The sequence below is a fragment of the Musa acuminata genome, chromosome BXJ2-7 (genome assembly GCF_036884655.1).
Source record: "Musa acuminata AAA Group cultivar baxijiao chromosome BXJ2-7, Cavendish_Baxijiao_AAA, whole genome shotgun sequence".
Lineage (NCBI taxonomy): Eukaryota > Viridiplantae > Streptophyta > Magnoliopsida > Zingiberales > Musaceae > Musa > Musa acuminata.
The window spans coordinates 29,866,743-29,878,393 of record NC_088344.1 but is presented as its reverse complement, the minus strand read 5'-3'; the positions used below and the strand labels follow the sequence as shown (position 1 = coordinate 29,878,393).

The 11,651-nt window shown below is 39.4% G+C and overlaps 2 protein-coding genes across 6 annotated transcripts; one reads left to right on the top strand and one right to left on the bottom strand.

Moving 5' to 3' along the window:
* Nucleotides 1-2,210: 2,210 nt before the first annotated feature.
* On the bottom strand, nt 2,211-4,173 carry LOC103992122 (tubulin alpha chain). The gene is made up of 4 exons (XM_009411717.3): nt 4,013-4,173; nt 3,688-3,922; nt 3,231-3,601; nt 2,211-3,144 (listed from the first exon to the last, which is right to left on the bottom strand). The coding sequence occupies exons 1-4, from the start codon at nt 4,103-4,105 to the stop codon at nt 2,488-2,490; spliced, it is 1,356 nt and encodes a 451-aa protein (XP_009409992.2). The 5' UTR covers nt 4,106-4,173; the 3' UTR covers nt 2,211-2,487.
* Nucleotides 4,174-5,758: 1,585 nt separating this feature from the next.
* On the top strand, nt 5,759-10,533 carry LOC135617521 (pentatricopeptide repeat-containing protein At4g32450, mitochondrial-like). 5 transcript variants are annotated; one of them, XM_065117849.1, is made up of 2 exons: nt 5,759-5,915; nt 6,006-8,629. In XM_065117849.1, exons 1-2 carry the CDS (start codon nt 5,859-5,861, stop codon nt 8,460-8,462), a joined length of 2,514 nt encoding a protein of 837 aa, XP_064973921.1. In that variant the 5' UTR covers nt 5,759-5,858; the 3' UTR covers nt 8,463-8,629. The 5 variants fall into 5 exon arrangements, with proteins under 5 accessions (XP_064973921.1, XP_064973918.1, XP_064973920.1 ...); XM_065117846.1 differs by adding an exon at nt 10,105-10,533 and having other exon boundaries at nt 5,760-8,471; XM_065117848.1 differs by adding an exon at nt 10,066-10,533 and having other exon boundaries at nt 5,760-8,471.
* Nucleotides 10,534-11,651: the final 1,118 nt, after the last annotated feature.

Here is an 11,651-nt window from a genome sequence, read left to right as displayed (position 1 = left end):
ATTGAATAAGACATATAATAGAACTAATTGGATTTGGATAACAGATATTGTCTAATAGAAAAGAAGATTATATTAAAATATGATTCCTTAGGGGATGCCCTTGATGGGAGAAACTCTCCTAATAACTTATCTTAGACCCTTTGCTCTCGCTTATAAATAAACATGACCTTTAGGAGCTGTAGGAAAGTATATATGCGACATCACATATGCAGCAAAAGAACATAAAATTAAAATCTCAAATTTTCATAAAAAGGTTTCATCATCGTGCGAAGATTGGTGCGTAAAAACCTACGAAACTAAAAAACACATGTGAGATAGTTGTGTTACTTAGGGAGATCGTATATCCCTAAATTTCTATAGATATATGGGAGAGGATGAAGGAGAGAGGAGAATAAGAGGTGACAACTAAGAAGCCTAGCCTATGGCCATTTGATTTTCTCCTATTTATGAAAGCCCCTTGTCAATTTAACTCTAATAGATTATGCCTTATTGGGTATTGAATCTCTATCCAATTACTATAGCCTCTTAGATTAGTGGTCTTATTCTTTTTATTGAATATCATATATAAGATCCAATAATTCATGGGCTTATTGGATATCCAATAAGATAGATGCTCTAGCGGATATTTCATATATGAACCTCTACTCATCGCAACACCTGTCATATGTGTGTGACCCTCTAGGCCTAATATCAAGCTAGTCATGAGTCATATCTGTCAGAACTCTTTTTGGCTCAATGAATTATTATCTTCATAATAATAGTAAATCATTATCTTCATAATAATTCACTCGACTCATCGACTACGAACATATTATGCCACTACGTTGTAGTTCCTAAACGATACAGGGGGGGAATCCAATCATTTGGACCTATCTGTCCTCAGTTACCGTATACTTATAGTCCCTTATATATCTAATATCCCAAAGACCGTATATTGAGCATAGTGCTGTCAAACCCATACAGTTTTTCTCGAGTCTCACTCTAATCGGATTCTCTCGGAGAACTATTTTTCTCTTAATCCAAATGACCTTGACTAAGGATTTGTTTGAGCAAGAATATATGAGATATTCCTCTCATGATATTGAGAGCAGATGATCCTCTATCGACACTCAATAACCCTCATAAAGTTGACTATCACTTTTGATGATCGATGATAATAGATCTAGAACGAGTAACTATGAGACAAGCCGCCTCTATCATATTGACATGTATACAGCACACCAGTCTATCTGGTTATCTCGATATTTTTCTTAAATAATATATGATTATGATTATTTAGGGTCTATGTTTAAATGTGAATCGGTCTTATTATCGTGATCTCATCATGATCCGATTCTTATTGCACAGATCCATTGACGTCATAATATATTTATGCATCAAGCAATAAAAAGTAAGAAAATATAATAATAATAATAATAATAATAATAATAATAATAATAATAAGCAAAAAGACTACATGTCATATCACAAGTGTCATCACTCACATGATTGACTTACAGGGTACCTATGACTAATATGGACTATCTGATTGAGATATTATAATTTTTCTCTTAACTTTCCTAAATCATCAATCTCATAACAATGGTTTTAGATCTAAAGACAATACTTTTACATATTACAAAAATCATTTTCAGATGATATCAAGAGGTATGTATCGTAAAATCGATCTAATGTTATTTGATTTCAATCCTAACATAAAAATTTTTCTACATTACATGTTATATAACAGCCTTTGTGTTCCAATGACACAATCTGTAATGGTTCCTTGTATTTTAAATTATTAAGTATTATAAGATATCTAGTGATGTCATGATCACTAATGCAAATTACACTCTCAAACCGGTGTTCCTTTTAGTTGTTGATGGCACATGAAGATCATTTTCAGATGATATCAAGAGTTAAGTATCGTAGAATCGATCTAATATTATTTGATTTTAATCCTAAAATAATCTTTTCACATTATATAACAGTCTTTGTGTTCCAATAACACGATCTGTAATGGTTCCTCGTATTTTAAATTATTAAGTATTATTAATATGATTTCATGATCCGCAATGCAAATTACACTCTCAAAACGGTGTTCCTTTTAGTTGTTGTTGATGCCATTTGTTACAGTTGTCGCAAGTATGTGGTTTTGGCAATTCTACTGAAGACGAATTAAAAGTGTGATAGGATCCGCAATAGTGCCTTGCGTTTTAAATTATTATGTATTGTAGAATTATTTAGTGATGAGATATTCACAATGCAAATTAAACATTGGCAAGACGATGTTCTCTTTTAGTTGTTGTTGATGACGTATGTTACTGTGGCAGTTATATTGAAGACATGATGACGAATTAAGGGTGATGACAAATTACACATTGGCAAGACTAATTCGTCATCGTGTCTTATATCAACAACTAAAAAGACAACACCGGCTGGCTGCAGCACACAGACCATACGTCTATTGGTGTTGCAAGAAGCTGCCTTCCATTTGAGATCGACTGCCTAATACTCGTCTGCCTCGTCGTATTCCTCACCTTCCGCCGACTCCGCCCCCACCTCCTCGTAGTCCTTCTCCAGCGCCGCCAGGTCCTCCCTTGCCTCCGAGAACTCCCCCTCCTCCATCCCCTCCCCCACGTACCAGTGCACGAACGCTCTCTTGGCGTACATCAGGTCGAACTTGTGGTCGATTCTCGAGAACACATCCGCCACGCTGGTGGAGTTGGAGATCATGCACACGGCTCGCTGCACCTTGGCCAGGTCCCCGCCCGGCACCACCGTCGGCGGCTGGTAGTTGATGCCGCACTTGAACCCCGTGGGGCACCAGTCCACGAATTGGATGGTGCGCTTCGTCTTGATGGTGGCCACCGCCGCGTTCACGTCCTTGGGGACTACGTCACCCCGGTACATGAGGCAACAGGCCATGTACTTGCCGTGCCGCGGGTCGCACTTGGCCATCATCGACGACGGCTCGAATGCGCTGTTCGTGATCTCCGCCACCGACAGCTGCTCGTGGTAGGCCTTCTCCGCCGATATTACCGGCGCGTAGGACGACAGCATGAAGTGGATCCTCGGGTACGGCACCAGGTTCGTCTGGAACTCCGTCACGTCCACGTTAAGCGCTCCGTCGAAGCGCAGCGAAGCCGTCAAAGACGAGATCACCTGTTTCGATTGCCAACTCAAATCATTAACAACCACAGGGTTATGAAACTCGAAACGGGCAGCGCGAGGGTTGTTTGTTAAATTGCCTGAGAGACGAGGCGATTGAGATTGGTGTAGGTGGGGCGCTCGATGTCAAGAGAGCGGCGGCAGATGTCATAGATCGCCTCGTTGTCGAGGAGCACTGCGACATCAGTGTGCTCAAGGAGGGAGTGAGTTGAGAGGACGCTGTTGTAGGGCTCGACGACAGAAGTGGAAACCTGAGGCGAAGGATAGACGGTGAATCCCAGCTTCGACTTCTTGCCGTAATCGACCGAGAGCCGCTCGAGAAGCAGGGATCCCAGTCCAGACCCTGTGCCGCCACCAACCGCATGGAAGACCAAGAAGCCCTGGAGGCCGGTACAGTTGTCTGCCAGCTTCCGGATGCGGTCCAAGCACAGATCCACGATCTCCTTCCCAACTGTACCACAGCAGTCATCATCACCAACTCATCAAAGAAAGAATGGATTCATGATTCGGTGGGCAACGAAAGATGGTGGTAATTACTGGTGTAGTGGCCGCGGGCGAAGTTGTTGGCCGCGTCCTCCTTTCCGCTGATGAGCTGCTCAGGGTGGAAGAGCTGGCGGTAGGAGCCAGTGCGGACCTCATCGATCACGGTGGGTTCGAGGTCGACGAACACGGCGCGGGGGACATGCTTCCCGGCCCCGGTCTCGCTGAAGAAGGTGTTGAAGGCATCGTCTCCTCCGCCAACCGTCTTGCCGCCCGGCATCTGGCCATCCGGCTGCAACCGAGAAATCGACATCATGATTTGCAGAGGAACAACAAAAGGAGAAGCAGAAGGGACGATGGGGGAGAGGGAGAGCAGCGAGACCTGAATGCCGTGCTCCAGGCAGTAGAGCTCCCAGCAGGCGTTGCCGACCTGGATACCGGCCTGGCCGATGTGGATGGAGATGCACTCTCTCATGTCTGATGGCTGCCTTGTGAGATGTGGAACGAGAGACTATAATGGAAGGCTTTCTGGTTTTCACAGGGGCAACAGGGCTTCTATAGCAGAAGAGAGGGAGGGGGCTGTTGGAAACGGGCGGTGGAATTCTTTCATGACCGTTTTTCTGACCGTTTTAGTGTTTGAAATTTGAAATTTGTGTTTGGGATTTAGTGTCCATTGTTTGTTTTTATAGCGAGCTCATCATATACTGCAACAGTACGCCATCAATATGATTCGGATTCGGAGTGTGTAACAGATTTGGGCCACGCAAGTCACTTACCTAGCATAATATTAATAAAATAATAATAACTATATTAAATTTATTTTTCAGCATAGTATTCTTAATTTTGATTATTATTATTATTGGTAAAAAAAACTCTTTTTTTGAATTTACCTCAAGAGGTATTTTTTTTTATATTTTTCTAAAGGATGGTCCCTATTTATCATAATTCATGAAATATTTTTTTGATAAAATAACTAAATCAATACTTGATTATCTTATACATCCGTTCATAGAGTGAACGGTCGAACCCCTCAATTACAGTGTTTTTAAAATAACCTATTTAAAAATACTATAATTAACTTAAAGATCTTTTTATTTATTTTTATTCATAAATTAATAAAAAAATATTTTATTTAAATTTTATTTTTATTTGAATTAGTTTAAGCTGGGTTTTTAGTACATTTGTTATATTTTTTGGTAGATGTGTCAAAAACTATAAATCTATTCAAAAATACTATACATGATTTTATAAATCTTATACAAAGGATCGGACATATTCATAACATAATGGCAACTAATTTCACCTTGTGCATCCATCTATAATGTACTTATTTTAGTTATCGAGGATATTTTCAAAATTATTATAAATAAGCATCATTTGATAAATATGAAAAGGTGCATCTTGAAAAAAAAAAAGAAGCTTTTTTAATATCCATATTTAGTTTGATTCTTTTTATGGAACTAAACTTATAGGTAGTAAAATTAGTTCAATCGACGAGAAGAAGTCGGCTACAATTTGATCCTTTTTTTTTTTTTTTGTGCTTTTGTCGCTTTTGTTCTATGGTAAAGGTAAGATAATCATGAGTGAATTTGACGAGAGAGAAGAAAAAAAAATTAGGCTGAGATTTGAGAATGATAAAAGCACTAGGACCACGAGGATTTGAGAAGACAGAGACACTACAAGGAGGCCAAGGCAATAATAAGTCTAGTGGAGATAGGAGTAAAAATAATATTTTATATAAAAAATACTTGTGTGAGAATTTTAAAAGTTAAAATACTATACAAAATTTCATAAGACTAGAAATCTTTTTAAAAATTCATCTTAAATAACATAATATATTTTTTAAAAAATTATATATTTATATACTGAACTCAAGACCTATCATTTTTATAATAATACACTAACAGATATTTTCAAAAATATACTATTGATTACTAAACATCAGCTGAAAGCTAATACTAATAAGTTTAGAGATCGAGTCGTGTGCCAGAAAAGTGATCCAAATTAGTGCTAAACATTTTATTCATTCACGCCACTCGAGTCTTGACAGGGAACCCGAGCGAGTCAGACCGAATCGGTTCAACCCGACACTGGAGTCGTATATTTTAGGAAGCCGTGGGATCGGATTTCCGCCGACTACTAGGGTTCTTGCGGACGTTGTCTCGGCTCGGGAAGCTTTCGAGAGCAGGGCGGAGGGAGAGTGGGTTGAGAGAACGCGAGCGAGATCGATGTACAAGAAGAAGGCGTCCGTTCTTACCATCCGTTCACTCTCCGTTCTCTCCAAGGTCAGTTCCCGCTCACATCCCCCTTTTCCCCCTCTTTTCCCCTCCTTCCCTTTTGGGACTTCTTACGAGAACCTCGCGCGTGCCACAAAGGCGCCGCCTTTGATCTGGCAGTGGCGGTGGCTAAGCACAGCCGCGCAACGAAACGACTTCCCGCCTGACTCTCATGACGGTCGTGAGGCTACCGGTGAGCCTTGCTCCAATCTTGGTCGGTCTTCCCCCTCTGGTCGCTATCAGAGTTCCAACTGGTGCCACGGAGGAGAGCCGGGAGGAGTTCGGCTGCAAAATCCAGAGTGGTTGAAGGTGCAGAATGGAAATGGTTTCTCCGGGGTGGTCGAGCATCAAAGGTCGAATCTTGGGGATACTTGTGGCGGAAAACCATACGGTTCTTACAGGGACAACCAGATGACTGGAAATGGTAGTGATAGATCAGTTGCTTGTGGCAGTGAATGGAGATCCAATGGAGAATCGTTTCACAACCCCAATAGTCCCTCCCAGGGGAACTATTCTGGAGCTTTTGATCATAATTCAAATGATTTCAGTAGACACCACACAGTCGGCAGCAGCAAACCATGTCGAAGTTGGAATAGCCAGATTAGGAATGGGGAATTCTGCCAAAATCCTAATAGTCATAATGGAAAGGTCCATCAAGAGGATCTTTTCCAGAGTCCAAACATTGCTAGTGACTACAAGCCTGTAGTAAATGCTGAATCATATCAAAATGTGAATGACTGGAGTAGAAGTTGGAAATTTTATCAGGACCCTAATCGACAGTATGATGGGAACTGTCAAGTGACCTTTGGAAATAATTTAAATGTTGCTACAGGACACCATATGATGGGAAATGGTAAACCATATGCAATTGAGGATGATAGGAATACAAAGAGAGAGCCTCATCAAAATTTTAATGACCGGTACAGAGGGAATTATCAAGGTGGTTTTGGGCAAAACCCAAATGTTGCTGCTGTTAATCACACAGTTGGAGGTGGTGAGCTATATTACAGACCAGACGGAGGATTTCAGCAGCAGCCTGATGCACATTATGGATATAATCCAGGGAATAGTCATCATCATCCCAATTCTTATAGTACAGAGAATCCAGAAGGTGATTTTTCAAGTAACCAAGAAGGAATTTATTCAGGTAGAGCAGCAGATATTCGTCAGATACCTAATGTTTTTTATAAGGAAAGGCCAGTCGACATTCAGCATGACCCATTTGGAAATCAAAGAGAGGATTCTCCAGTGCTTCATCAAGGTTCTTCTTTCTCTCTGAATGCTGCAGGATATGATCAATCATTAAAATGTTTGCAATCTACTATTGGATCAGCTTCTGAAGGATCTCCTGAAACTGGTAGTTCTAGTACATACAAGGGTACAATTGAAGAGCTGGATGATTTTTGCAGAGAGAAAAAAGTAACAGATGCTGTGAAAGTGCTGGCTTTGCTTGAGGAGAATGTTGTTATGGTGGATCTCCCAAGGTACTTAAAGTTGATGCAAGCATGTGATAGTGATAAGTTTCTTGAAGAAGCAAGACAAGTACATAATTGCATTTCACGAAGATTTGTCAATGTTGAGGTTGGAGTTCATAACAAGATTTTGGATATGTACTTCAGATGTGGTTCGTCAACCGATGCTTTCCAGCTTTTTGATAATATGCCCCAGAGGAATTTGACAACATGGGATACTATGATAATGGGTCTTGCAAATAACGGGCTTGGAGAGGATGCAATCGATCTGTTCACTCAGTTTAAACAGAAGGGATTGAAGCCAGATGGAGGTTTGTTCGTCTCCATTTTTTCTGCTTGTGGTTCTTTAGGAGCTGTTGATGAGGGGTTGTTGCACTTCGAATCAATGAAGAAGGACTTCAGCATTGTTCCTAGCATGGAACATTATGTTAGCATTGTAGATATGCTTGGAAGAACTGGATATTTGGATGAAGCTCTTGAATTCATTGAGCAGATGCCTGTTGAGCCAAGTGTTGATGTTTGGGAAACATTAATGACTCTTTCTAGACTTAATGGAAATTTGGAGCTTGGGGACCAATGTGTGCAGATTGTTGAGCGCTTAGATCCATCTAGGCTAAATGAACAGTCTCGTAAGGGTCTTCTGCTTGTTAAAGATTCAGACTTGGCAAAAGAGAAAGAAAAGAAAAAGACTCTTGAAATTAGGAGCAGGGTTCATGAATACAGGGCAGGAGACACATCTCATCCTGAAAATGACAAGATTTACGCACAGCTAAGGTGTTTGCAACGTCAAATGAAAGAGGCTGGATATGTACCAGATACACGATTTGTTCTGCATGATGTTGATCCAGAATCCAAGGAGGAAGCTTTGCTCGCTCACAGTGAGAGACTGGCTCTTTCTTATGGCCTTATGACTACCCCAGCTCGGACAAATATTAGGATCATGAAAAATCTTCGTGTTTGTGGAGATTGCCATAATGCTCTGAAGATCATATCAAAACTCGTTGGCCGTCTAATCATTGCACGAGATGCTAAGAGATTTCATCATTTTGAGAAAGGAGTCTGCTCTTGCAAAGATTATTGGTGATCAGGACATGTATGTTTCTGTCAGAAACTGAGCTATTTTATAATATTTTACTTTTAAATATGTGACAAATCTAGCAAGTGGTAAATGTGGGAAGATTTTTTTGGTTCCTTGTGTCATTTACAAGAAGTTCTCAATACATCACAACTATAGATTCTTCTTTTGATAAAGATCCCACATGTACATGATTAGTTGTCTTATCTTTTATGAGATATTTCTGCTTAGTTTGGTCTAATTTGTTTTAGTGATGTCTCTGTGGATTAGCCATATAAACATAGATGTTCTTTTGGTATATTCACATGACTATTTGGACCAACCATAGCATTTATTATGAGTTCTCTCACCCTGCTTTACATTATTTTCACAAGCTGTTTTTCAGTATCCTACTTTGGCTGTTTATATTATTTAAATTGCACTTGAAGATTGATGTTACAAAATAGCATGCCACCAATGAATGTTTGAACTTGGAAGTTTGTCCAATTGTACCCATCTCAACTTAGACTTGCCAATTTGCTTAATGAGTCTCATTTGGTTGGCATATGCCAGAAGCTTATCAGAATTGATTAATTTTTGGCCAAGTATCATAACTAGTGAAGAAGATAAATATTAGCAATAGCTGACTTCCATCAATAGTCTTGAAGAAGGTGGTGAAAAATGAGAGAGAAGTGACTCAACTGCTGCTACTACATCATTGCCATAGAGAGGGTCATAGAGCCAGAGTATCATAGGAACCTATGATCAACTCTTTTGGTTTCTAAGAGAGGGGAGTGGATAGAAGAGATGAGTACTAGAAATATAAAATTGATATAAGCTTCAAAATAATTTTAGGAGTGAAGTTTATAGTATAAAATATACAATAGCATTACGATCTAAAATACTCAGAGATATATAATCGTGTATATAACTTTTCTAGACTCTACATTAGATTCTTATACACCCTATTTTAAGCTTGAATCCTTTTAGGCTTTATTCCTGTATTTTGGGATATGATGTTGACCATAGTAGGTACCAAAAATCTATCAGATTAATGAATTATAGACTTTGCCACGGAACAAAGTGGACAAGGAGATTGTTGGGATATATATATATATATATAATTCTTAATTGATAATAAAGTATTTCGTTGATAAATTTGGTTAAAAAGTTTGTCCAATTCAAAAATAATTTCCTATCTAAAATATTTTTTTTGAAAATAAAAAGTTTTATATAAAATTAATAATTGGTTGCTTTGTGGGTCCATACATATATATATTTTTTCTTTTTACATATCATGCGAGAATAAAAAAATGCTTGGATCACTTCTAATATATTTTCTTCTATATATTTTGAGAGACTGGGAGAATATTTTTTAGGATTTGTGGTAGAGAATATGTATTAAAAGACTTTGGAATCAGATCATGGTTAGCTTGAGCAGTTTATATTTCTTGTAACATGATTTTTCTCATACAATGAAAATTTTGATTCGCTCTCTGTGGACACATGAACAAAGGGAAAACCTCAAGTATCATCTTTTATATATATGTTTGATTTGTTATTTAATTATTTTGATCATTTATTTGGAACCAGAGCATATATATTGATCAGAGTTTTCTCCCCTGTCAAGAAGCTACCTCGGTCTAACATACTGATTTAATGCGGGCAACAGTGTGTACAGTCTAAGCACCACTTGTCAAAGCGTCTCAACAAGTATCATCTCCCTTGAAGAGGGGAAATCCTGCTACTCTCAAAGTGCAAGTTTGTCGGACCTCACATTTGACAAGCCTTAGGTCGTTGTCCTCTGCCTCTTCTTCTCAACTCTGCCTGCAGTGCACAATCCCCAGAGAAGTGCTTGCTAGGATTTGAGAAGGTTTTCTTGGGGTTTAAGATTGATGCTTGTGAGGACGAGTGTTTGTGGATGAGCTGTGAACTGAAAGGTCATATGTGGAACTTGAAACACTCAATGAGCTTGAAGTGCCATGAGCGCAGTTCTGGGTTTCAATGCTTCCTGTGGGAATAGCCGGCACCCAATTTTTAATCATTCTGATTTCCGCTATACAAAATCGTAACTTGGAATTCATGATCATTCCCTTTACTATGATGGAGTAGATTGCTCTGGTTTTATAGGTGTTTATGGTGTATGTCGATGATGCAAAGTGGCCAAGCATAAATTTGGAAGTAATCATCGCTACATTGCAGTATATAGGGAACTGAGTAGCTCTTTGTATTCCATTATGGTTTCCCCCATGTTAGAAAATGGTTGTGGTCATTGAATTTTAGTATATCGATCCAAGCTCAAAACGTGGGCCACATGTAATCTTGTATACAAGTTGATGTGGTGACATACTATACATTTTTATATTAAGTATATTCGAAGGGATAATTATAGATTATCTCTCACAATTAATTATGATTAATATTTTGATTCTTATACTTTAAAAAATAATATTGGGATCTCGAAAGTGAAATATTTAATTTAAATTTTTTTCATGTTGTTAATTTGGTGGGAAAAATCGTACATGTCATGTGCAAAACATATATGAATAAAAAAAATAAAAAAATAATTTTATTTTTTTAAATTATTTATTTTATATAAACTTCTCGTTTGCAATGTGAAGGCTTTTAACAAAAATCGCTTTCCTTTCTTCCGGCGACGGCAATCTAGCAACGGTACTGGTGGCGCACGAGGCCAATAGCATTCTAGAGGAGATTTGAGCATTGCCCATGACCGTGATCGATTTTTTTCCTCCTCTCTTTCGAACCTGTTTGCCCGTCGTCCCTCCGTTGATCTTGTTCGCTTGCCACACCTGTTTACTTGCTACCCCTCCTCATTTGTCGCACCTGCTCTTCCGTTGGAGACAATCGTGCTCGTCCACTAGAGACGATTGCCTACCACATGTGCTCGCCCATCGTACCTGCTTGTCCCTCTATTGATCCTGCTTGCTCGTTAGAGATGGTTCCGGAAGAAGACTAGCTAATTGGATTCCATGATCCTCTGCTTTCACAAGATAAGCGAAGACGCATCCCGATACGACCACAAGCAATGGAAGACCATGGATGGCAAGCCTTTGTGCTCGGTGATGGGGTTCCCGTGGTGCTCGTAGATGCTGGACTTGTTCTGCACAGAGCTAGCATGCACAGGAAGGACTCCCGCTGGTCTCTGCCGATGGAACCCCCTGCAAATATGATATGATTTTGCCGTTCCTGCTCCTCTCC

Coding starts and splice junctions, on each gene's coding strand:
- LOC103992122 (XM_009411717.3), bottom strand. CDS start 4,105: ATGAGAGAGTGCATCTCCATCCACATCGGCCAGGCCGGTATCCAGGTC. Junction 3,602..3,687: donor CGCCCGCGGCCACTACACCA/GTAATTACCACC, acceptor GCTGTGGTACAG/TTGGGAAGGAGATCGTGGAT. Junction 3,145..3,230: donor TCAATCGCCTCGTCTCTCAG/GCAATTTAACAA, acceptor CAATCGAAACAG/GTGATCTCGTCTTTGACGGC.
- LOC135617521 (XM_065117846.1), top strand. CDS start 5,859: ATGTACAAGAAGAAGGCGTCCGTTCTTACCATCCGTTCACTCTCCGTT.